This window comes from Aythya marila (assembly GCF_965140915.1).
Source record: "Aythya marila genome assembly, chromosome: 1".
NCBI lineage: Eukaryota > Metazoa > Chordata > Aves > Anseriformes > Anatidae > Aythya > Aythya marila.
This window is the reverse complement of record NC_139042.1, coordinates 125,806,965-125,833,617: the sequence shown is the minus strand read 5'-3', so window position 1 is coordinate 125,833,617 and position 26,653 is coordinate 125,806,965. Positions and strand designations below refer to the sequence as shown.

The 26,653-nt window shown below is 37.7% G+C and overlaps 1 protein-coding gene across 6 annotated transcripts in view; it reads left to right on the top strand.

Annotated features, from left to right (window-relative positions):
- Window positions 1-26,653, top strand: part of CRACR2A (calcium release activated channel regulator 2A) — a 53,164-nt gene that overhangs the window by 7,832 nt on the left and 18,679 nt on the right. For all 6 annotated transcript variants that reach the window (XM_082756499.1, XM_082756501.1, XM_082756500.1 and 3 more), the window contains exons 3-12: window positions 740-851; window positions 2,986-3,151; window positions 4,569-4,715; window positions 8,369-8,459; window positions 12,098-12,193; window positions 14,990-15,177; window positions 17,134-17,205; window positions 20,071-20,116; window positions 22,511-22,602; window positions 24,030-24,354. In XM_082756499.1, coding sequence (XP_082612625.1) covers window positions 740-851; window positions 2,986-3,151; window positions 4,569-4,715; window positions 8,369-8,459; window positions 12,098-12,193; window positions 14,990-15,177; window positions 17,134-17,205; window positions 20,071-20,116; window positions 22,511-22,602; window positions 24,030-24,354 — 1,335 coding nt within the window. The remainder of the gene's footprint in view (window positions 1-739; window positions 852-2,985; window positions 3,152-4,568; window positions 4,716-8,368; window positions 8,460-12,097; window positions 12,194-14,989; window positions 15,178-17,133; window positions 17,206-20,070; window positions 20,117-22,510; window positions 22,603-24,029; window positions 24,355-26,653) is intronic.

Below are 26,653 nucleotides of genomic sequence, written 5' to 3'. Positions count from 1 at the left end.
ATTCACTGCAAGCTACAACGAACTTAAGTATCTGAAATGAGGTAGAGAAGCTTTCCATATCCTCAGAAACAAAAACGTGTCTGAGTATATGCAAGTGAGAGACTTTTAACTGCTTATGTTGAAAAAGCAAAAACCTCACGGTATAATGCTCAATAGTACCTGTCAATAACTTTCTGTCTAGTTGTGTTGCTGAATTTTGTGATGACTTGTGCTAATTCTGTGAAGCCGAGCAAGATAAGAGTGCAGATGGTTGCTGTGCTATAGGATTTTCCAGTATGTATTATCTCACTGAAGTTACTGAATGCAAAGTAACAACTATGTTTTTAGTGGTAATTTTGGCAAATCTCAATCCACAGAGAATTTCCTTTATTTTATTCTCATTTTATTGTCTTTCCAAAACTGAATAGCATATATTTTCACCTAGTAAAAGACCCATATATATTCATAAAGTTTTAATGTCTGTTTTTGCAAGGACTGTGAAGACATTTCTTTCTTTGATTCTGGGTTTTATGCTTGGATTATAGATAAATTTGTCATGAAGTCATAAGAGCATACCTTCCTCAGTTAATGTTGTTTCAGCCTTTGAGATATATTTCAATTTTCCTTCTGGGTTAAAACAAACAAACAAACAAACAAACAAACAAACAAAAACTAAATTACAGGGATTTTTGTCTTGTTTATAGCTTCCATTCTTATCCTGTGGTAGCGAGTGAACTTACAGCATGTTTTGTGATTTCAGAGACTGTATCCTGAGTTACCTCTTAGCCTGGAAGAGCTTGAAAAAGTTTTTGTTATGTTGGATGCAGATGGCAATGGGTCACTTACCCCAAAGGAGTTCACCACAGGATTCAGTGAGTTTGGAAAGCATGTCTCCTATATAGACTCTTATTTGGGTTCTTTACTCTCCACTTGAATCTTTTATCCTAACAGTATACTTACGATGCACACAGGGAAACTGTTTCCCAGATACAGCAGTTATATGAAGAAGTGGTCAAACGATGTCTATAAGATGTCTACAGGAGTTCATTCTCACCAAAGGGCTCTAGGGTGTTTCTCTCCTGTGTAAGATGGGAAGTCATGGCACAGTGACACAGTGAAAACTCAATAACCTAAGTTATTAAGCAGGTATTCTTTGTTATGGCGCTGGATGTGTGGGGGATCTCTCCACCTAACTAACATGCACTAAGCGTTACTGGCAGTGCGCTTATATTAGTGGGATATATGCATATTCATTTCATTTCTTGCATATTCATCAGGCATGCGAATAATCATTAATATAGGTTCATCAGGTCTCCAAAGAATCATTAACATAGGTTCCCACACCTATTTGCATGCATACTGGAGTCCTTGGGTGGATGAGCATCATATGACAAATATAACACAAAATACTTGATGAACAGCTATTATTCTTCTTGTCTTCCTAGTTTCCTTTTTATGAATGTAGCAGAACATACAAAACAAAAAGCTACAAAAGAAAAAAAACCTTTTCCTTTTCTTTTTTTTTTTTTTTCTTTTTAGTAGTCTTTGCAGTTCTTAAAATTTTTCACTCTCTTGTCTTTATATCTACCCTCTTTATCTCCAGGATGTGGCTAGCATTTTTGTTTGATGTATTCATTGCGGGGTCTCAGTTTCCCTACTTTTTGAGATCGATACTCTGGATCCAGAGTACTTTTCTACATATCCCCTCCACGCCCTCACACTTTGAGAAAATAATTTAGAATGTTTCACAGTTTGTTAATTTACTTGAGCCTTTCAACCCAGCTAACTCCAGTAATATGTATTCTTGCTTAAACTCATGTTAATTTAAACTGAATCAACTCATTTGTCAAACCATGGTTAGTTCTTGCAATCAGTTCTTCTATAGTGTTCTTCTATAGTATTTGCCCTTACTAGAGCAAATCCAAGATAACATTGATGCAGTGAAAACTCAATCACCAAAGTCATTAAGCAGGTATTCTTTATTACGGTGCTGGGTGTGTGTGGGATTGCTCCGCTCAACCTCCCCACACACCAAGGGTTACTGGCAGTGTGTTTATATTAGTGGGATATATGCATATTGATTTCATTTATTGTAAGTCTCTTGCATACTCATCAGGTATGCAAATAATCATTAACATAGGTTCCCACACCTGTTCACATACGTACTGGAGTCCTTGGGTGGTGGTCTGGCATACTCCAGTGGTCTTTTAATGAAGGCCAGAAGTCTTCCTTGCTGCTAAACTTCTGACCTTTGCTTTCATTAAAAAACTTCAGCAGTCAAGCCAGTTCTTGCTGGTTCCATTATCTTATGCATACGGTCTTTTACTCCCTTATCGTTGGGGTTATTAGCATACAATTGTGTTAGCTAAAACCTATATATTCAACATACTTTATCTTGTTCCCTGTCTCAACATGATGTGTTGCTGGATGGTGAATAATTGATGAGAAAGTCTCATGACTTCCATGCAAGTCCCTCATAATTATGATGTGGTGCCAATAGACAGGAATGCCTGAATCTTGCTATTATTAATAGAAATATCCTGAATAGGTGGAAGAAAAGAATGTAGCGGTGAAGTCTAGAAGAATTAAAATACATGTGAGTCAAATGGAGGAAAAATGAACGTGAAAAAAAATCTAGCTTTGATATGCAGTTACAAGCAGGAATTTGAAGTATATTAAGAAATTTTAAGCATATCTAGGAGCACAACATCTATAAAGTGCTTGTTGCCACAGTTTATGTCCTTTGTTTATGGAAGTCTGAACTTTTTCAGTATGTTTGTGAATTTTGAGGACAAAACCAGGCACAGACCTCAGGTATCCTCTTGTCAGGTCTCATGATTTAGTTGCTTAATGATGTTCCCTTTGCCCATAAACAAATGGGTTTTCCTTCCTAAAAATTATATTTACTGTTTAATTTGATCTTTGGTGTGTTCTTCAATGACATTACTTCTTATAGTGATTTCTGAAAATGCTAAACTTATAACCTATGTAATTTTTAAATCTTAGGCCAGTTTCTTTTGGGGCAGATTGCTTTAAATAAAGAAATGCAACAATCGGAAGCTGAAACAGCCTGCCTACCTAAAAGTGAAGAGACTGTGAAAGATGATGATGATGAGGAATTCCAGTTCTCAAATCTGATGGATCGGCTTGGAGCAAAAAAGGTCTTGGAGGAGTGAGTTTTACCAGCAATAGTAATAGATTACACAATCTTTTATGATTCAACTCTGTGGTTTGATTTTAATGGAACTCAAGATGAATGATGAGAAATAAGGCCTTTCATTAATATGGTGACTCTTTAAAAATTAATTTTCTTAGCCGTTAGAAAGGATAAAATGACATTCAGCCCAAAATTTCCAAGAGCAAAGCTATTGCACTGCAGTCATGTGAAACATGTCTGTTCCATATGAAAACTATACCACTGACATACCATGGATTTTGAAAATAGATAATTTCTAGTATGTTGTTTGAGAATTCACGGATGCTACTGATTTCAAAAACACAAACAGTGCATGGTGACTGTTTTTTGTTGTTGTTGTTGTTTGATAAGGAATGTGTTTAAAGTGCACCTGTTAACCATAAGCAAGAATGTTTGCTCTGCTCTGCATTTATTTGCATATTGTGATTGCTATGATGACACTTACCTCTTCTAGGAACAGGATGATGTCCTCTGAAACAAAGAATCATTAAAAACATCCACTGCTGAGTTTCTTGTGCATTGGTTGCATTGGTCTGATGTTCATTGGTTAATCACAGTCAATGTACTGTATCAAAGAAAGCACAGGGACAAAAATTGGAGAGAATCTGGACAGATAATAAGAATGTCTAAGAAAAGTATCAGTGATCCTTATCATGAAATATAAATGCTTATCAGTGCTTTTCTAACCTGACCGCCTGTTATAGAAAAGAGCTAATTGGCAGTCATCCTGAAAGGCTTTCAATATGAAGAGATTGTTACGTACTTTTTATATCCTCATCCTCATTTTGTCCTTTAAATATAGAACTCATGGCTGTCTAGGTTCAGCCTAACAGTGCATGTGGAAGAGAACGAGTCAGGAAGGAAAAACAAAAGAAGTTATTCAGGGAAATTTCAGCAAAGTGTTTTAAAAAATGTATCATTCACAGTAGAGCCTGAGTTTCATTCATTTGTCATGAGAAAATGTTTTTGATTAGCTTTTCCACCGTCCCTTGCCTACTGGATTGGTGGAAAATTCTCTGCTTCTAATAAAAGTGACGGGATGGTACTAATCACAGGAGACAGATGAGATATCTATCCCCTTTCTTCTCCATTTCTGGTTTGATGAAGTGTCTAACAAGGCATCCAACAAACAAGAAATTTCTGTGATTCCCTGCAGTCATGCATGACCTGATGTTATGATCAATATTTTGGAATAAAAGTGATTGTTATAATTTCCCACCTACCTCATCCTTTTCCAATCTGAGTCTGCGTAAACAGCCCTTGTTTTTAATTAGACTTGTGTTCTGACTAGTAATGCCTTGAAGCCTCCATTCTGTTACTAGGATGCGGCAAACATTTACTGTAGACTGAGGAATATTCTCTTATAACAATCTTTTATAATCTTTTATTTCAGTGAAAGTGATGTGAAGCAGCTTTGGTTGCAGCTGAGAAAAGGTGAATCTCACTTACTTTCCAGTTTTGAAGAGTTACTGGCCAGAATTTTTTCCCAGCTCCAGGATGCAGATAATGAAAAGAATGAGTTGGAATGGGCTCTAAAAAAGTTAGTGCTTTTCTTTCTTGGTCAGTTTGTATAGTATTACATCTATCTTACCTACATTTAAGCCTTTGAAATAAGTGAAGCATTTCAGAGGAGAACTGAGGGCTATAATCACAAGAGTTCCTGTAACATGAAGTTTTATTAGTCGTGAATAGTAAAATTATACATACTGCAGAACTGTCTGAAATTAGGTTTTCTTTTCCTGTTAACAGATTGTATTGACTGAAATTCTTTTGCAGATGTCTTTTATTTCATTGCAATTCTAAGAAAATACTAAGCAATTCTCATCTAGTTAATAAGTTTGACTCCAAAGGGCAGTCAGGTTTATAGTTATGCAGATTATAGTTGAAGTTCACCTATAATTTTTATTTATATCAATTTTATAATTTTATATGCATATAATTTACATATATATTAATAACTCCTGATTTTCAGATCAGATCTGGAAGCTCTTACGCTTTCTGAATTGTTTTAGTATCTTTGTGGGATATGGTATGAACCAGAGCAGTACAGGCTGTGCTTCCAATAGCTTTTTTGTCTGCTCTGTTAAATTTCAGTGCAATAACATTTTAGATTCATAGAAACAGCATTCAGACCAGCAGATACGTACACAGTATCTTTCATTCACAGTATCATTGTTTGAAAAATATGTTGAGATAAAGTTGTCCAACACTTATATATTAGTGGTGTTAGAACATAATATATTTTTAAGCATTGAGCAGTAAAGGCAAATATACTTGTTGAAAATTTCATCACTCTTTTTGTTATATTGAGAATGTGACAAGGCTTCTGAAGGAAGAAAAAGGAAAAACACATGGCCATTGAAGACAAACTAGTTGATACTGATTGCAGAATTTTCAAGTGTGATTTTTAAGCCTTGAGGCACCTTTTTAAGCCTTGAGGCACCTTGTCTGTTGTCAGCACAGTGAAAGTTATGTTGTCTGTTTTAGCCTACAGATTATTAATGATCATGTATCAATAACCATCACAGAGGTGGAGTGCATGGAGCATTAGCATTACCTGACTTTTCTGACTTATATTAAATTGCTACCTTAAAAATGCATTGTATCTTTATGTCTTTGTAGTAAAAACAGTTTTGTGTTAATTTCTTCTTCCTATTGCTCCTGCTAACTCCTCTGATGTCAGCACATAAATCCTTGCTTTGTTTGTAATGAATAGCTGGACGGAGTCAGATCTGTCACAGTAGTAGTGCTGTCTTAGATAACAGTGGGTATGAAAAACCTTTCTTGGGGAAAAAAAAAAAAAGCACAAATAAGAGCAAAGCTGAAGATAAGACCATACAAAAGGGGATATTTATTTATTTATTTATTTATTTTTTATACCTACATACTTTTAAACACAAAGAATGATCAGGATTTACTGTGGGGACACAGAAGATAAGAGATGCTGGTTATTGAGGTCTCATCATCTCTCTTGTGTTGTGCTTGGTGACAATAAGCACTCTTTGGAAGTTGAGAATGAATATGGACTTTCATTTTTCCTGCCTCAGCTCTGTGAGTCATTAAGCAATACTGCAGTTTACTCTCATCCTTTTGTCATATTGCTTACTCTTGACTTAGCCATTTATCCACCCTTCTTTCCTTTTGCACATCCACCTTGGTCCCTTTCTCTATCCTTGCATTCTCATAAATAAAAACAACTTGTTCCTAAATACTTTTGTGACTTCAGTTTTCATGGTGCTGCCAAAAACTATGCTTCAAAACACGAGAGGACTAACTAAAATTATTCTCCCTGTCAGAAGCAAATAAAGTATTTAATGCTCTCATGGAAATACAGACTTCTAAGCGGTATGTTCTGCCTGTGCAAAGTTACAGGGTACATGTATTTCATTACACAGTCAATTTAGTTCTGATCAAAGTGATTGCATGAATACGATCTTTTAAAACATGATCTTAGCATGTCTACCATATCTTTCTAAATAATTTTTATGAATATGTGTAATTTTATGTCATTGAAAAATGCTATTATGATGCATTTTCTTATTTTAAAGAAAATAAAATTTGAGATCAGAACATGATCAGAACAGGGGAGTAAAATGAATTGCCTAGATTTTCCAGCACTCCCTGTTTGAAGCATTGCAGTCATATGAAGATGCCATCGTCTGGGCTGCTTTTCTAATCTAGTCTGAGTTTACACAAATGTAGATGACAGCAAATTTTCTCTTTTTCTTTTTTCAAATTGGTATGGGTTAATATATGTTTATTGCTGCTGTAAATCCTGAGTAAATACCTTCCACCCTCATTTTTATCTGTTACTAAAAATTGCAAGCTGGCAATGTCAAGTGTTGAGATATTTGAAAGGGGGAAAGAAAGACTTTTTTATAAAGTTACTCACTTATGTTAGTGTAGGTAAGCTTTTTCCAGTTTGCTTTCATTTTTTTCAGCTTTATGTGAGAAGTGAGTCAAGCTTTTTATAATTGAAAAATACAGACTTTGTAAAGCATTAGGTACAAAAATTATAGTAGGTTCCCCAAAGTACAAAATTAATGTTTTTTTTTGATTATTTTTTTTTTGCTACTGTATATTCATTGTGTTGCTCTTGTTAATGTTAATGCCCTAGAAGGTTCTTTTCTTTATTTGTAATGGATGCATTCTCCAGATTGCTCAAGGAACACCTCTAACAAAAGAGATAAGGGGGACTATGTAGTAATGTCATATAAAGATCCTATTAGTCTCTATTAAAAATCACTCTTGAGTGTGCCCTGAATTTGATGCAAAGTGATTTATGGTTTTCAATTTCTGGATTAATGAAAACAACATAGCATAGCATAGCAACAGAACAAAGGAACAGCCTTAGCAGTAGTTTATTTATTTATTTATGGTCCAAACTGAAGCATCTACTTGATGTAATTCTTTATGTATCAAACTGCAGTGAGATTGTAATATTATAATGGTGAAAAGTGAGCTCTGTCCTTTCTTCCTTTTTCCTACTGTCAGATACGTATTTGCATAGCACATTTATGTCTGATCTTTAGCTGAGCTTTAAAAATTGTTTCTGCAAAGCTCTTAGAAAGTAAGTAAGGTGTCTTTCAAGAAGGACTTTCAGGAAGTCCATTCTAGCCAAAACTGCTTAGTCATGATAAAAGTACCTCATTTAATACTTTTGAATGGTGAACAATGCAGTCCTACAGTGAAAAGTGATGTTGCATTGGAAACACTTTTAACTGGCAAACTTAGACTCTGGTATTGTTATTAGTGTCACTAGAGAGTTCTATTCCTTAAATTTCCTTAAATCTAAGATTTAGTAGTCATTAAAACTGCATAATGAACAGCTGCTTTATATGGAAACATCAGATGTATATCTTTACAATTTTTTTTGTGTAGCTTTTTTATTTTATGTAACATTTGAGCTGTTGAAGCTTTTTTTCCCCAAGATTTTGGTGTTTGCTGCTGTTGTTTCTTTGATTCGTTGATTTTTTTTCTTTTTTTTTTTTTTTTTTTTCTTTTTTAAAATCTGTGATCTTTCCTGCACACTTTCTTACCCTCAGTACAGTCTCTGGTGACTTATGTTATGGCACAAAATGTGTAGGGCTTAGTTGGTAGTTATGAGACGTAACCTGAAGTAATGCTACAAAAGTAAAAAAAAAAAGTAAAAGTAATGCTACATACATTCAGTATACTTTTATCTCTTTTTAGAAAAACTGCAGCTTTTGATGAAGAAATTCAAAATCTCTATGAAGAAATGGAACAGCAAATCAAAAAGGAGAAAGAGCAGTTTCTCTTGAAAGTGAGTGTCTGTTGTTATTGCTAGCATGGATTCTGCTCCTATTACCAGTGGTTTTATACTCATCCTGGGTGTGGAATAAGAGCCTACAAAATGTGTTTCACAACAGAGTTATAAAAAACAGCATTTCCCTTACTGATGCTTTTGATCTGATCCAGGCTCTGCAGCTTCCAACTGAATGACTTTGATGAAAAGAACATCACTGTACTGTGCTCAGTGGTTGGCATAGAGTAGCAGCTGATTTTCTTTTGAAAGTCAATGGAACTACTGCTTCATTGTATTATCGATGCTCCTACAGATCCAACTGCTGGATACAGTTAGCAAAAATGTTTTCTGAGGTTGTTCACAGCAGCACTAATCTTATTGAGTTCTGCAAGCTCTGCTTTTGTGGAGTGGATAAGTTCTCACTGAACTGCAACAACAGCTATTCAAGTAATGGTAATTTCTGAAACCAGCACACCTGTTTGCATGATAATGTTACGTCAGATTCTTTTGTCACTGCCATACTTCCTCAAGAACACTTAACATCAAATTCCCTTTTCTTCTGAAAAGTCTACTTTAAATCTCACCTATTGCTTTTAATAATATATTCTTTTGATTTTTCTCTCCCTTCCCCCTCCCCCCCCCCCAACAAGGAAACTAACAAGAAATCCTAACAGGCTGCAGGAAACAGTCACCTAAGAATCATTTGGGTGGGCACCTCTGCTGTTCTTAACTTTCACACTAGATCGGGTTGCTCAGGGCCTTGTCCAGTTGAGTTTTGAGTATGCCAATGATGAAGATTCCACAACAGTTCTGGGACAACCAATTGTAAGCCTTTTTGTTTTTTTGAAAGCTCTTGTATCAATGAAAACAATATATGTTTTCATACAACCCATGGTACTCAAAATGTTGCCCAAACTAGTGGATATTCATCAAAGATCACCTCAGTTCTCAATCAAATATGATATCTAAAGAAATCCTTTTGTGGTCCAAATGTATAAAGTTTGTTGTTGTTTTTTTTTTTTTTTTTTTCCCTGACATAAACTATGTTAGAGCTAAAAGTGTCTTAATCAGTTGTCTAAAGAATCTTCTAAGTCTTTATTTGTCTCAAAGACAACAACATGATTCATAAACTTCAGTTTTTACATTCCAAGTTGAGAACAGTTTTCAGTGGTGAATGAGGTGAAACCTTTATATAAATTCTGCATATCAATTGAAGAATAACAAGTATTTGCAAATTTGCCTGCTGGTGGAAGAATTGGTTTATACAATATTAACACCCCATAACTGAAGTTGTATTGAAAATTCTAAAACATAAAAACAAACAACCCCCCAACCCCACCAAAACAAAACAAAACAAAAAACAAACCAAAAAAAAGTGACTCTATAAGCAGTGATCGTTGGATCCCTAATTAGTTGTATTTTTGAGGCAAAGCCATTTATTTCAAGCTGTTGCATTAAAGCTTCCCACTGAAGCTATTTACAGTTTAGTCAACGTTCACGCTAGTGGCTTAGTCATCTTTCACACTAGTGGTTGTCCTGATACTGTAAAAGTCGGTCAGAGAAACTCTCTAAGACTCAATTTGGAGTTTTAGAAAGCAGGCATTCTTTGTGGCACTGGATGCACAGGAGATTGCTCATTTTGTGTGCATGCCGAATTGTCCAAGCTTCAGGGGTTATAAACAGTTAGAACATGCATATTAATTAGATGTCAGAGAAATAATCAACATATTCATACTATTTACCATAATTTGTTAAAATAAGTAAATGTTCCTGACACATGCACATTTGTTTGTACTGGTGATCTTTGGTGGTTGTTGGTAGTCTTCCTGACTATGTTTGCTGCTTGAACCTAGTTGTTGCATATGCTCAGACCATCTTGTTCTTTCTTATCTTGTTGTTCCAATTTAGACATGCATACTAAACTAAGTGATTTACACATCAAAAAACATGTGCACACCATGAGTTCCTCACCTATTTTTTACAGGCACATCTTTCAGGCCTAGGTTATCTTGCACCCCTTTCCCCTGTCTTGGGATACAGTTCCATATGGTCTTACAGATAAGGCTGATTCTTTAGAGAGTAAGGTAGCATTAGATATACAAAGTTTCTAGTTTTCCTTACATCTAACTAAACATAGTAAAATATTTCAAATTTGGTTCTATTATTCTATAAGGGAGAGAACTATATGTTCTTCTGACTTGGTATCAGTATGACACTCAAGAAGTATTGTTTTTTAACATGACTAACGTGGGGAGATCTGATTGTTAATTTTTTTCTCTAATGCAAAGTCTCACAAAGACTCTACTGCCAGGAGAGATGCATTGATGCCATATAAAAAGGGAATTATTATGGCTTGAATATAGAATAGCTCTTGAAGACTACGTTTAAAGAAATTGTTAGGATAACAAATGAGTACAAATTATGGCTATTTAAGATACTTAGTACCCTGCTGACTGAAATCTGTATAAAGACCTGTTAGTCTGCCTTTTTCACTTGGATATATATTCTTCCACATAAGAAGCCAGTTACATGCATTTGATTGCCCTTTTATATGTACTGCTAAAGGGCAATATAAAGCAGCATGTTGGAACCACTCTTGTGCTTACTGTCTTCTTGTGGGAATTTTTATTTGGAGGCATCTTCCTGAGGAATTTAGGGAGTAGAAGCATGCTGCAGAGGAATAGGATAGATTCTGAGCTAATATGAACTGCCTGGAACCCCATTTTACTCAGGGGTGGCCTGATGATTTGTCTCAGCTGAGGAGTGTCTGAAGGAGTAATGCTGATTGGCACTTGGAGTTGACAGTGATTGCAAGATGATTAGATAGCAAAACAGTTGACAGATTGACATAATTGCTAGATGTGTTGCAGAGTTTGAGTCCCAGATCACTTGCTCTATCAGTGGAATATTGGTAAAATAAATTGTTGTTAGGGATAGATTTTGAAGGTAGCAGTTAATGTTCCTTTTACTTCAACCTGTGTTGCAATAGTCTTTATCTCCTGTTTCAGTCCTGATACCTTGTATTTGACCTACAGTATGGCTCCATAACAATTTAAATAGGTCCATCTTGGTTCTGTATCTGTTGGTTCTATTCTCATCACTTCATCACTCTACTGTATCAGCAGTTGTCTGGTTCAGGACAAAAATACAGAAAGCTTCTCACTTTTCTTTTTTTTTTTTTTTTCTTTTTGTTTTTAAATCTCCTGTTTGGTTTAGCTCTCTGAAACAGCTCACTGTTGTAAGGAATGAGCATGAATGTTACTGTGGGAGAGGAAGAAGTGTTGCTGGAGATGGGAAGCTATATTGTAACTTTATTGGTTTAGGTTGGCTAAGCTCCTAAATCTCATGGATATATGCTCTGAGTGTCCAAGACAGAAGATTTCTGCTTCCACTTTATAGTGGCTTGAGAACAATTCATGTGCAGTCACCACTTGCTCTAGTAACTGCAATCATTAAAGTTATTGAACACCACCAGGTTGCAGAAGCTCAGAGTCTAGTTTTATGTATGATACCATCCTTAAATTGAGTTATATCACTAGCTAGTCATGTTCACTGCTAAAAGCTTTTCTATTATTTTCACAGCTGATTCCTTATGTTTCTTCCTGCTGATGAAATTGTGCTGTTCTATTGATTCGTTTCCCCTTTGAATTTTGCAGGACGCAGAGAGGTTTCAGTCCTATAGCCAAGAGCTGGAGTGCAAGCTCCTGTCGAAAGAACAAGAACTGGAACAATTGGTTCAAAACCAGAAAAGGGTATTAAGAGAGATCCTCAATTTTAATTTTTTTTTTTTTAGATTATTATTTTTTTTAGTTTATTAATGTGATTTTTCTTTAGGTGCCATTTTAGGTACCAAAAATATAAGTTGGTGTGATGTGGTTCTGTCAAACTGTGATCCTCTGTTACTTTTGTATCATGGGTGTAGCTACCTGAGCGCATTTAAAAAACAGAGTTATGGCTGCTAGATTTCTATGTGTATGCTTAGGAAAATGTTACCTTATATATGTAGAGCAGTTTTTATTTTATATAATAAAATGGGGGAAAAAATGATATTCTCCTCAGGTACTAGGTTAGTTTTATGAAAAGTAACATAATTCTTCTGCCTGCCATGTGCTAATGCCCAGACAACTCAGGAATAGGCTCTTGGAGCTTGTATCTTTACTCAAAGCTTGTACCAGCTGTTTCTTTGCTTGTTTGGGAGGATTCAGCACTACAAACTTGAAATGCTCTCTTCTAAACAAATGGGCCTGATACACCTTTCTCTAATAATTGTGCATCTTCTTGAATGCTACTGGCATGCCTGCTTGTTGATGTGTTTAAGAAAATAGAATCAAGCCCACTGCTCTTGTCATTAGTTCTCTTGTATGGCAACAGCTTGTCAAGTTCCCCTATTAAAGCCTACTGTGTTTTATTTCTTAAAGTGCATGGCCTACTTGGGAAAGCAGACTAATTCTTTATGTGTAAACTTGCTGTAAAGTCCCTTCAGCCCCTTCAAGGTCAGTAAATTAGAGAAGGGAAAAGGAGGTAACACTGGAATTTAAATGAGCAAACATTTAAACGTTTGCCACACTGCAGCACCAGAGCAGAATAACCTGGCCTTTGAAGATGTATGTGGAGACACAGATCAGGCATTTTCAGTCTGAAGCTAACTGAAAAACTATAAGAAAATATTTATTGTAATTTTGTAATGATTTTAATATTCTCTTTATTTATTTATTTATTTATTTTTAAAAGTTTAAAGCTCAATTATCAAGCAGCAGTTCTGTGAAAGCCTTTTCCTGTGGTTGTCTAATATATTTGTGTTCTTAATTGGTATAAAACCACAGAAACTCTTCAAATGTTTACACTCAGTTTTAAGCATGGTCTAATCACATAACACTGGAAGAAACATCAAAAAGTTTTGTCTTATATTTACCTTATATATCTTGGAAAACAAAACAATTCTGTGTTATTTTCTTTATTATTATTAATCTAATTTTATGGTTACTTTTTTCTATATATTGCATTATCAGTTTGTAAATTTTATTTGTAATTTCTAGTATAAGGGTGCAGAGGACATTATAAATGAATTTGCATAAGTCTCAGCAAAAGTGCTTTGGAAGGACAGGATTTTCCTATTACTATAAAAATTACACTTTTTTATGGAAAGGGAGCCTATGATGTACAAATGGAATTCTCTACTTCTTATTGTATGATCAGTATTTTATTATTTTCTGGTATAGTTGCCTACTCTGAAAGCTTAATTCAGTGTTATAGACAATGTTTTTTACATGTATTTTTTTTTAATTCCTAATAATCACCTCTGAAATGGACTCTCATCCTTCCTCAGATCTGCTTTTGTTATACTATAACCCCACCATTTTCTGATATTACTCTTCATTCATCTAGATATCAATGTGTGCTAGGTTATCTTTTACCTGTCTAATGTTTGCCTAATACAGAGAGCACTGTGTCACTTTCACCTTCTCCTCTTGCATGGAAATATACTTTGACAATTAAATCTATTCTTGGTAATGGTAGCATGGTTTAATTAAAATTGCCATGCTTGATTATATGAAAGAACCTCTTGGGAATATACTTTTTTTTTTTTTTTTATCTTTCTCCCTCTCTCTCTCTCTTTTTTTTTTTTTTCCTTCCCAATATAATTAAATTATTCCTGTGGTGGAAATGATTATCAAAAATGTGAAAGGAAACTTACAGATGAATTCAGTATTGTTTCTGCTGATTTAGCCAGAGGGAGGCTCCCTTTTGAGGGTCATCTGCCTGACATGACTGAAATACTGATCTGATTCCATACTGACTGGTCTTCTGGAGGCCAGGGTTCCTTTCCCTAGGCCTTTTTGCTGGCTACCATGATCTTGAATTGTTGGCTTGCTCCCATGCTGGGTAGCTTAGACAGAGGACAAGGTATTCTCGTTAGTGTTCCCAAAGAGATGAGTGACACAGAAGGAAGCACTGGAGACAAAGCACGTCCAGCATAGCATTGAGGGTAATGAGACTCGTACTAGGTAAAGAAGGCAGGTGGGAGCCAAGGAAAGTGCAGGAGAGTTACTTTGCTTCTCACTTAAAACGATGAATTCTGTGCTGATGGGAGTTTGATCTTGGAAATCTGAGTGAGAGGTCCATAAGAACACATCAGCATTCAGTAGCATTCAAAAATGCAAATCAAATGATGGGATTGTTAAGAAAGGCATAAAGAACAAAACAACCCCCAACCGTATAATACTGTATAAATGCTTCATTGTTCATTTGCACCTAAAATAAATGGGGGGTGGGGAGGGATTTGCAGCTCTGATAAGCAGCTAATTACACCTTTTTGCAGTTTGATCTGGTGCATTTTTGAAATGGATGGAATTCAAGGATAGAGTAGAATGGTTTTGTTTTAGTGTGGCATCACTATGTCTCTATGGAGGGCACCATATGTACTACATTCGTATGTTGGTTTTGACAGAAATAGCTTCCCTATTCAGCTGACTTCTACGACTTGAATTGAAAAGTCAAAGTGCCTCAGTTAGTTATAATACTTTCTCTTCTCTTTTCTTCCACCCCAGTTGGAGCAACAATGTACAGAACTTCTCAGTGGCAAACAAGAAACCAAAGTAGAGAATGCCAAGCTGAAGCTGACTAACCAGGAGCTGCTGGATGACCTAGTGAGAACTTCTCATGATCTGCATTTGGCTCAACAACAGTTACAGGTTCTTCAGGAGGAAGCATCAAGGCTAAATGAGGAAAAGGAAATGTAAGTCATCACCTGATGTGATTCTAATGCTTTTGCCTGGCATGCTGGTGAGTTTCCTTCTCAAGGTACTCAGTGTTGTGATTTGAACCTGTGTTATAAGCAGAAACCATCAACAAAGCCAGTTCTAGTCATATTTCCCCAAGTAACTCAACATGTTTTTGTTGTAGCATGCTGGCTTCTGCAGAATCCTTTGCTGCTTCTTCAAAATGTGAATGTTCTCCTCATTCCCCCATTTTTTGAGGTTGTTTAGAATAATAAAAAAAAATAGTCTAAACTAGTTTTAAAAGTATGTTTTAGTTTTGAAATACCAGTGAAATTAAAATTAGTTCTGGCACATTAATCCATACTCTTCAAAGCTCTATTCATGTGAAGTTCACTTCTCCAAATGTATTGTGACTATGAGACAACTAGGATGTACTTCTGTCCATCAAAAGCAAGTCTAATTCATCATTTTTGACCAAGGAGCTTGGCCAGCAAGATAAAAGGCAGCTTATGCTGCTAAATTAAAGCTCACACGAGGCTTTGTGGTGATCCAGACCATCATTCTGTTGAAATGTTTTGGATCTCAGATGCTGAATGTAAAAATATTTTTCAAGAAGAAATATTTACGATTCATATTTTGAAGGGTAAAAATGGCCTTTAAGTGACAGATCAATATGTCTTGTTCTCTTCCAGCCTTCTGCATAAGGGGAAATATACATTACATTGAAGTTATAATTTGCAGAAGAGTTCATTGGAGGCCTTCTAATAGAAAATGTTTTTTCAAAAATGGTCATGGATCTGTAAAACTCTCTTGTTGCCTATGGAGAGCAGATGGATGACGTACAGTGGTGTGCATATCTTGCTAGAAGAAATAAATTTCATCAGTCAACTATGTAACTCAAGAATTGTGGCTATTTGGCATATTTCAAATGTCATAGTCTTTTTCTATTAAGCATCGTGCCAAACTCTAGTTAGTTACTGCTAATTTATTTTTTCTTGAAGGTATAAACAATGAACGTTGTTGATAAATGATTGTTTAAAAACTGGCACTGTGTTTAGAAGCCTATTTTTAGGTTTGCATATTTGATGTGTGATTTGGAAGTAGGCAGTAGAAATATTCCTCCTCAAGGCAGTTTGTTTCCTCTTTAAGGCCTCTATTTTCAGATCCAGATCAAAGACTATGGAATGATCTGGTTTTAAAACTACAGAGGAAATCAGCCCAGTGGTCAGACTGCTACAACATTTGCAAAGCACTTTGGACTCAATAGTAGTTTATGGAACCAGATCTCAGCCCTACTCAACTGTACCTACAGTGTTGTTTTAAACATCTGTATCAGTCTGGTAAGACCTGAGTTGTTGAAGCAGGTGTAATATTCAGACTGCACACAGGAAGAACTTGAGACTTCACAGAACAGCATAACACATTTAAGGCCCGACATCATTGCATGAAGTTAAAGCAAATGGTGTAAATACAGTACAAATATCTGATACTCTGCATTCAGCGTTTAAGGTTGTACAACTATTTAAGTAATGAACTGAAAATAACTTTTAGGGATTGCAGACATGGGAGAATGACCTGTGGTCGCAGCAGGAAGATAAACTCAAATTTTGGTTAAAATGTAAAATGTTGCATGGTCTTCAGTGGCCATGAATGAGAAGGATTTCAGCTGTATGTCTTCTCTGAATGATGTGTCAGTATCAACATATACTAAGGTCCTTGGATGAAGAAATTATAAACCCTCTATCTTTTTTAAAAAGAACCCCTACTTCTACCTTTGCTAACTAAAGCTGCTGTGATTCTTGTGGGCCTTGGGCTAAATAAACTTCTTTTCTTAAACTAGTAACCAATCATACAGAAAAATGTCTACAGGTTTGGAGAAGCTGAAGTCTCAAATGTGGATACTCCTAGAGGGAAACATTTAAGCATTTTGCTACCATGGTTAGAAAAATTTTCTGTATTTCTTTACATTACAGAGAAGTATACCGTGTGACAGAAACCTTACAGAGGGAGAAGTCAGGACTTCTGAAACAGCTGGATTTCTTAAGGTAATGCAAACCTTACTTTCAAGAACTTCTTACATCATTCTAAAGATGTACATTAAGGGATGAAATGATAGTAGGTTATACATTCAGTTTATGTGTCTCAATGAGATCTACAGAGTGGCGTCTGTAAGAAGAGGCCAGGGGCTTCTCTTTGATGAACACAGCTGTTTTTAGCCAGTTCCAGTGGACCTACTGCAGGACACAGCTGAGCCCAGTAGCCAAGCTCATGGTAACCCTTGGAAAGCATATTTAATAAAGGGCACAAAACACTGTGCAGCAGTAGAGAGAGGAGTGAGAAAAAATATGTGTGAGAAATGATCCTGCAGACAAAATGTCAGTGAAGAAAGAGGGGCAGGAGGTGCTTCAGGCCTCAGAACAGAGATTCCCCTACAGTCCATGTAGAGCCTATACAGGAACAGGCTGCTTGCAGAATCAGTGACTAGTGGAGAGGAGCCCCATAGAGGAGCAGATTTTCCAGCAGGAACTGCAGCTGGTGGAGAACTCCTGCTGGAGCAATCTTTTCTTGAAGGACCATAGCCCATGGACAGGACCCACACTGGAGGAGTTTGTGAAGGATTAGCCTGTGAGAGGGACCCCACCTTTCAAGGGAAAAGTGTGAGGAGAAAGGAGCAGCAGAGAGGAACTGGTGTGGATTGACCACATTATCCTGTTATAATTCCCTGTGCACTGCTTGGGAAGAAGTAGAAGAGTCTTGAATGGAGGCATGAGTTTCAGTCTGAGAAGAAAGGGGAATGTGGGACTATGTTTTTAATTTTTCTTCATTTCTTACCATCCTACTCTATTTTTAAGTGACAATAAATTTTATTAGTTTTCCCAAAGTTAAGTCTCTTTTGCCTGTGACAGTAATTGGTAAGTGGTCTGCCTGCCTTTATCTCTACCCATGAGCTTTTCCATCATATTCTCTCCTCCTCCTGTCCTGTTGAGGAAGGAGCATGAGGGACTGCGTAGATGGGCAGCCAGCAACCAGCCAAGGTCATCTCACCATAAGATAAAGAAACAAAAGGTAGTAAGATGGGTACAAAAAGCAATCCAGCTTTTAAGCCCTATTCTTAGGGCAGTAGAAGACAGTAAATGTGAGAGATGTTCTTTGTTTTGGCAATTTGGTAACTGGGACAAGCTCCTTCCAAAATGTAAAACAAAACAAGACTATGAACTGTTCTAAGCTGCCTTTGTGGCAGGAGCCTGGCCACTGGAGACTTGAAGCTTGATAAAAGTCTCTGTTATTTCTAAAGTGATGGAAATACTGCCAAAATGAAGAAGACTCTTACCCAAATGTGTTTATTTGTAAAATTACATAAAAATATACCCAGCTAATTTTCTCTGTAACATTTGTGTATTGAAAGACTTCAAAGTTTGGAGTTGTGTTCAGACAATTGTAACCCTTTTTTAATAAGCAGCAATTTTAGTTTTGTTTGTTCACTGGCTACAGGTTGTACTTGCCTGTAGGCCTTCACTCACTACGTTTAGTTCAGGAACTCTGATTTAAAATTTACCTAAAACACTCCCATGCTAAAGTTTGAGGAATTTGCAGCCTTTTTCCTGTAGGCTGCTCCATGTGGGATGGTGTTGCCTGCTACTAGTAAGGGGGCAATAGATAGAAACATTCTATCAGTTCACCAAGGCTGCAGTGGCACCTCAGTCTCTTTTCTGGCCAGGCCAGCAATAAACGGAGACAATGAGTGATGTACTGAGCAGGTGTATTGTCAGATTTCATCAGAGCTGGCTGAATGCCTAGAGTCTACATTTCTTGATGTTTTCATCTTTTCTGCATAATGAATGAAGCTGGATGTTCTTCTAGAGCGACTTTTCCATGGCTGTGTGATGATTAAAAAGCTTATGGCCAGCTACGCTCCACCAAACTGCTTTCTCACTCCCCCTCATAGAAGAACATGGAGAGAAAATATGATGAACAAAAGAAAAGCCCATGGATTGAGATAAGGAGTAGTTTAATGACAGGAAAAGAGAAAGTGAAGGCCATGCAAAAGCAAAAGAAGAAAATTTTTCTCTACTTCCCATCAGCAAGTAATATTCACCCATGTTTTGAGAAGCAGGGCCTCAATATGCATAGCAGTTGCTTGGGAAGAAAAGAACCTTCATGACTAGAACCCCAGATTCTGCTTCTCCTTCTCCAGCTTTTATTACTAAACATGATGTCATACAAAATATACCTTTTGTCACTTTAGGCCAGCTGTCTTGGCTATGTCCCCTCTCCACCTCTTGCCCATCCTGACCCTACTGGCTTTTGTGAGTTGGGAGGAGTTGGAGAGACAGCCTTCATGCTGTGCCAGCATAGTTCAGCAACAGACAAAATACAGGTGCACTACCAGTGCTGTTCTGGCTACAATTGTAAAGCTCAGCACTATATGGCCTGCTGTGTAGAAAGATTCATCCCAGGCAGACACAACTATAGCTCTCAGGGGGATGTAACTGACCTTCACAGATCTCACCAGATGAACAGAGGTAGTGTTCATTATACCCTCTCCTTGTTAAGAAGTCATGTATACTGTGAAAAGCTTTAAATATTCTAATTCAGAGTAAGTAAAAGCATATTGACTAGAACTGATTTTGATGTATTAAAGCATTTGTTTTGATAAAGTACAGAATGAGGGCCAGATGCCAGCTGGCTTTGATTGGCATAGCCCCACCGAAGACTCAGTAGTCCAGACAGGGAGCTGACTGTGCTAAGAATATAAATAGAGCATGATTAAGGGTGGAGATGTGCCAAATTAAAGTGCATTTTTTCTTGCTTTTTACACAGTCAGCTGTTCAGTCTGTTGGTGTTGAGTAGAAAATCCAGAAGTTTTATATACTTGGCCTCAGTGTTTCTTTTGTGTTCCCTCTTTGCAGGGAGAGGAACAAACATCTCAAAGATGAACGTGACATATTTTTACAGGTAAAGACTATCATTTTCAATCCCAGTGTTGAACAAATACATATAAAAACAGCTTTGAAATATGGGTATCAGAAGGCTGTGAAGGAGATAGACTTTTATGCTACTTCTTTTTTGCTCCATTCTTAATTTATATCATGTTCTCTCTTATGTGAGCATATGATTTTTAAATGTACTGAATAATTTTTAAGAGCTACATTTTTGGTATTATAAAGTTGGAGCTATCTTAAGGAAGATGAACCTATTTTATAAGAAGCTAGGGTTGCAATCATGAGAGGATGAAATAAACTAAAAATGGAACAATTAAATTGAGATAATTATTCAGTCAAGAGTAGCTGATCTGAAGCATTCACAGAACAGTACAACATGTGAGTACTTGAATCAGTACCTGAATATCTGTCAGTATTGGAAAAGAGCAGATCATATTAACTTTTCATCCAGCAGCAGAGAATGATCCCCTAAAAAGTTCCAGAAGTACCCTGGCTTCAGGAGACTAAGACCACTTAGTTTACAGTTATTTGTGTTCTTATCCCTACAAGAAGGTGCTAGGGTAAATTGCCATAGATCTACTGATTTTTCATGTCATTTTGCGGCTTTTTTGTGGTTCACTTTGTTTGCAAAGATGATTTATTCTTGCAGGGTCTGGAATTTCCATGTTCTGATCGTCTATCGGTCAGAATTTTAAAGCATTTATGCCTCTATCCATGAAGAACTGGTTGGTGACCTGCTACGGCACTTAGATGTGCACAAGTCGATGGGGCCAGATGGGATCCACCCAAGGGTACTGAGGGAACTGGCAGAGGAGCTGGCCAAGCCACTGTCCATCATTTATCAACAGTCCTGGCTATCGGGGGAGGTCCCAATCGACTGGCGGCTAGCAAACGTGACGCCCATCTACAAGAAGGGCCGGAGGGCTGACCCAGGAAACTACAGGCCTGTCAGTTTGACCTCAGTGCCAGGAAAGCTCATGGAGCAGATCCTCCTGAGAGTCATCATGCAGCACTTGAAGGGGAAGCAGGCGATCAGGCCCAGTCAGCATGGCTTTATGAAAGGCAGGTCATGCCTGACGAACCTGATCTCCTTCTATGACAGAGTGACGCGCTGGGTGGATGAGGGAAAGGCTGTGGATGTGGTCTACCTTGACTTCAGCAAGGCTTTTGACACCGTCTCCCACAGCATTCTCCTCAAGAAACTGGCTGCTCTTGGCTTGGACTGGCGCACGCTTCGTTGGGTTAGAAACTGGCTGGATAGCCGGGCCCAAAGAGTCGTGGTGAATGGAGCCAAGTCCAGTTGGAGGCCAGTCACTAGTGGCGTCCCCCAGGGCTCGGTGCTGGGGCCGGTCCTCTTTAATATCTTCATCGATGATCTGGACGAGGGCATCGAGTGCACCCTCAGTAAGTTCGCAGATGACACCAAGTTAGGTGCGTGTGTCGATCTGCTTGAGGGTAGGAAAGCTCTGCAGGAGGATCTGGATAGGCTGGACCGATGGGCTGAGGTCAACTGCATGAAGTTTAACAAGGCCAAGTGCCGGGTCCTGCACCTGGGGCGCAATAACCCCAAGCAGAGCTACAGGCTGGGAGAGGAATGGTTGGAGAGCTGCCAGGCAGAGAAGGACCTGGGAGTGATGGTGGACAGTCGGCTGAATATGAGCCAGCAGTGTGCTCAGGTGGCCAAGAAGGCCAACGGCATCCTGGCTTGTATTAGGAACAGCGTGACCAGCAGGGCTAGGGAGGTGATCGTCCCCCTGTACTCAGCTCTGGTGAGGCCGCACCTCGAGTACTGTGTTCAGTTTTGGGCCCCTCGCTACAAGAAGGACATCGAGGTGCTTGAGCGGGTGCAGAGAAGGGCGACGAAGCTGGTGAGGGGCCTGGAGAACAAGTCCTACGAGGAGCGGCTGAGGGAGCTGGGCTTGTTCAGCCTGGAGAAGAGGAGGCTCAGGGGCGACCTTATCGCTCTTTTTAGGTACCTCAAGGGAGGCTGTAGCGAGGTGGGGGTTGGCCTGTTCTCCCACGTGCCTGGTGACAGGACGAGGGGGAATGGGTTTAAGTTGAGCCAGGGGAGTTTTAGGCTAGATGTTAGGAAGAACTTCTTCACTGAAAGGGTTGTGAGGCATTGGAACAGGCTGCCCAGGGAAGTGGTGGAGTCACCATCCTTGGAAGTCTTCAAAAGACGTTTAGATGTAGAGCTTAGGGATATGGTTTAGTGGAGGGCTGTTAGCGTTAGGTTGGAGGTTGGACTCGATGACCTTGAGGTCTCTTCCAACCTAGAAAATTCTGTGATTCTGTGATTCTGTGATTTTTTCTATCATATTCATTGAGTTATTTCAGCATAAGTAATGAAGACAGCTAACCATAATGAGCAGGAGTAAATTAGTAAAAGTATTCTATATTTGTGCAGCAATGCAAAACAAGTGCTCGAAAAGCCAGCTGGAAGCAAAGAACAGGGTCTGTCATTGGGAAATACATAGAAGGCAATGTGCTGCCTAGTAGGTAAGAACTTTTTTATTTATTCCCTAATTCTTATTTAAGTATATTAGGCTTATATAATGGTGTGGGAAATTTTTTCCCAGGATTATTTCCTTCCAATATTACTAAGCATTTGGACTTTCCAAAGCATGTATTTTTAAAGCGTCTTATTTTAAGATTGATGTGCTCTCTAAGAAATTTGGAAATAAAGAGACAATTTTTCATTTAAAACAAGTGTCCAGTCTCCAAAGGCAAGAGACTTCTGCAGTTGTGGGTGATGGGAAACACAGAAACATACCCATTGCCCAGTGCTGATGTGGTACAATGTCCTTAGTAAGTCCTTGGAAGTGTATGCTTCCTCCCTTCTCATTGTAAGGGACCAGTAAGTAGCCCAGTTGTAAAGTATGGGAAGTTGAACTAGGGAAAAATGGGGAATCAACTCTCATCTGCATGATTGTGAACTTGAAATCAAGAGGAACAAGATGGTGATCTCAGTGAAATACTATCATATTTCTTTTGAGGCAAAAGGAGCTAGAAAGAAGACTGCTGTGTCACTTGGAAATAGCAGCTAAGACAACGTCCCCACCAGCCCAAGATCATGAAATGTAGGAAGAAACAGGATGCAGAGATAAATTTTTGTAAGTTCAGTACCAAGAAGTGGAGTGTGTTTGGCAAAAGCAATCATGACCCAAAATTCATATAAAAATTTAGATGGGAAGGGACCTTTGGATGGTTGTAGTCCAGCCTCCCTCTCTAAGCAGGAATAACTCCAAAACTAGATGAGGTTGCCTAGGGCTGTATCCAGTTGAGTTTTGAACATCTGGATGGAGTTCCAGAAGTCTTTTGGGGAACTTGTTCCCTTGCTGCATCAGTCTCATGAGGAAATGTCATTCCCCTTATCTGATCAGCATTTTGCGTACTGCAGCTTGCATCTGTAGTCATTGCACTTACCTGAGAAGAGTCTTTTTCACTACCCTTTTGCTTTTGTAAAATCCCCACTTGGCTTTTTTTTTTTTTTTTTTCTCCTCCCTTTTAAACAAACCCAGCTCCCTCCTACCTGCAAAGAGAGAATTAAATCACACATAGAAAGTGTCTAGATGAAGTGGTTGTTTTGTTTTTCCAGAACAGGCAGATGTTTGTGTGTGTACATGAGGAAATCACAATAGAGAAATTTACTGTAGCTATTCCATGAGGTTAGAAATGAGGCTAAACTTATGTTTTTTCTCTTCTGGTTCAGGCTTCCCCTGGAAGTTATTAGCTTATTAAGCACACTATATACATACACCTTGTGTGATGAACTGACTTTTCAGTAGACAGTAGACCGAAATAAGTATGCCTGCTGCAAGTAGTAACAACATGAGAGATTAAATTCAGTTATACTAGGAAAAAAACAATAGGAAGCTAGGCCCAGTATATTTTTTGTAATCTATTTACTTTATCTCTCTGTCTAGCTGTTCATTTGAAGATGATGTTTTCAATAACTCATCAAAAAGAATGAATTCTGCTGGATTGAATGGATTTCCCTCTGTTGATCCTGATGCTGGAGCCACTGGAGGAATGTCTAAAGCATCCCATCTCCAAAGAATAATATCAATTGAGGAAGATCATTTACCCCAGCTTCTTGATAGGTCGGTTGATAAGCAGCTGAGCAAACAGACAGAAGATGAGAGTACTTCTTTTGAGATGGAATTAGATAAGAAAAACACAGAACCATCAGTGGAACACTCACCACCATCTTCTAGAGGGCAACCAGCAGGGAAGGAAGCGCTTTCAAATGTAAGGGGACAAAGGACCTTGGAAAACATAAAATGATATGGTGTTGAAGGGGTTACCATAACATATTACTCCTAGAATCTAAAATTGTTTAGTTTTCTCTTTGTAAGTAAAGTCCAAAAGATTAGGCCATTGCATGAACAGGGAGATGGAAATGTACTGAGGATTAATTTCGAATGTGCAAAGAAGGGAAACTTGGCCTAAAGAAATGGTAACTGCAGGCAATGTCTTTTTACGTCTGCAAAAGCAAAACCCAGCAAACTAGTAACATATTTCTGGACAGATTTGTTGAGTATTAGAAAACAAATTATGAAGGATTGTTTAGGAAAAGAGAAGTTAAGCCTTCTAATAAATGACAGAAGAAATCCACCAAAGAGTAGCAGTTGTCCAAAAACGAAGCAACTCTCTTTTAGACATTTAAATAGAGAAATTGCTCTTTTTTTTTTTTTTTTTTTGTCAAAAAGTGATATTTCTCATAATCTGATAATTTTCAGTCAGCTTTGGTAGCTGTTACATTACCAGAGAAATGATGAGTTAAATATCCTTAATTTATTTATTATTTGAAAAGACTTTTAATTGACAGATTAAAATCCAGATTTTTTTCAACTCTAGATTTTATGTGCATGTTAACAGTGAATTTGCCATGCAATAACAATCTGTAAAACAATATGCTTGAAGGTACTTTTCTTTGTCTTCTAAAATCCTGTTGCACTCCTATTGCTTCAGAGCTAGCTGTGCTTGTGATCTAAGTTTAGTATCATTGTTAAGTATTACTCATTGTTAGATTCTTGAAGCACATATTAAAAAGATTAAGGCACAGGAAAAATAGGTATGTTTGGTCATAATTATATAGTTCTTTTAGAAAAAGCAAGTGTATCTCAAACTATGATAGAATTATGCCATGGTTGCATAATAACTTCTAAGTGGTACATTTTAATAATAATAATAAAAAAATAGGGCACAGAACAGAGCTTCAACCTTTGAAATGATTAATGTAACGCATACTTTTTGCTTGATTTATGATTTATTTTGTATTGCATTTTCAAAGTACGGCATCATGGGACTTTGGTACAGCAAAAGCCAGGTAGATCATCAAGTCCAGCTAGAACAAACCTGTCTTTTTGCTCCATTTTAGCAGTCATGCCTTTTGAAAGCATATCCTCTCAACTGGGTATGAAATGGGCCTTCCCTCAGATATTGTTTCTTTATTTAAAAAATTAAAAAAAATCCCATAAATGGTTGAGAACAAGAGGGGAGAGAAAATAAGATACCAGAAAATGTCTCCTGCCTGTTTGTTGAAAACATTTAATATCAGTTTCTAAAGAAGCAATGTGAGGGTAAACAGGAAGGCTATTTCCAAAGGTCACTTAGAACTGGGCATTCCAGTTTTGTTTCTATGAAATGTCAACACCCTGCATCAATACTTCATTTGACTGTGGGGTTTTTTTGTCTTCTCTTCTCTTCTCTTCTCTTCTCTTCTCTTCTCTTCTCTTCTCTTCTCTTCTCTTCTCTTCTCTTCTCTTCTCTTCTCTTCTCTTCTCTTCTCTTCTCTTCTCTTCTCTTCTCTTCTCTTCTCTTCTCTTCTCTTCTCTTCTCTTCTCTTCTCTTCTCTTCTCTTCTCTTCAAAAAAAAAAGTAGTTAAAAGAAAAACACATCAGGGTATTCGTTTCTGATAAACTCGTTTTCTGTATGGAATTGAAATATGTACATGGTCCTCTTGTCCTGCTGACAAGGCTGAAAGAATCAATCCTGAAACATTGCTTGTCTCCAGATACAGTGGTAGAGGAAGGGCTGCCAGCAACCATTCAATTGACAGCATTCCATTGTTTGGAGCAGTCTGCAGGCTGTGTGTCTCCATGTCACAACTTTTAGTCTGATGATTTTTTTGTACAACTTTGCATTTCCAAAATGATGGCTCTTGGGACCCACTACTCTTTGACCATGGGATTTAGACATCAGAAGTGATCTTTCTTCATCCAGTGCTAGCACACCGATTTCCTCTCCTGATAGAGTGAGTGGGCTGGGAAGAGCAGTATTACTTTTTTCAGGGTAACTCTGCATCTAGTTTTCCCCTGGAGCTCAAGAAAACTTCAGAAAAGGTAAATCCCTACTTGCTGCATCATGACTTATGAGGTGTGAGTCTCGGGGACATATTTAAACTAGACTGGCTCCTTCCTTCTGCTTCCAGTCCTTCTCTCCCTTCATGTCTTGCTGTTCAGGAGGATCTGCAGTTTAAATTCCTGTAGGATCTAGAAATACTTGTGCAGTGGTGGTAAAATGATTCCATAAAATTGTTTTGTAT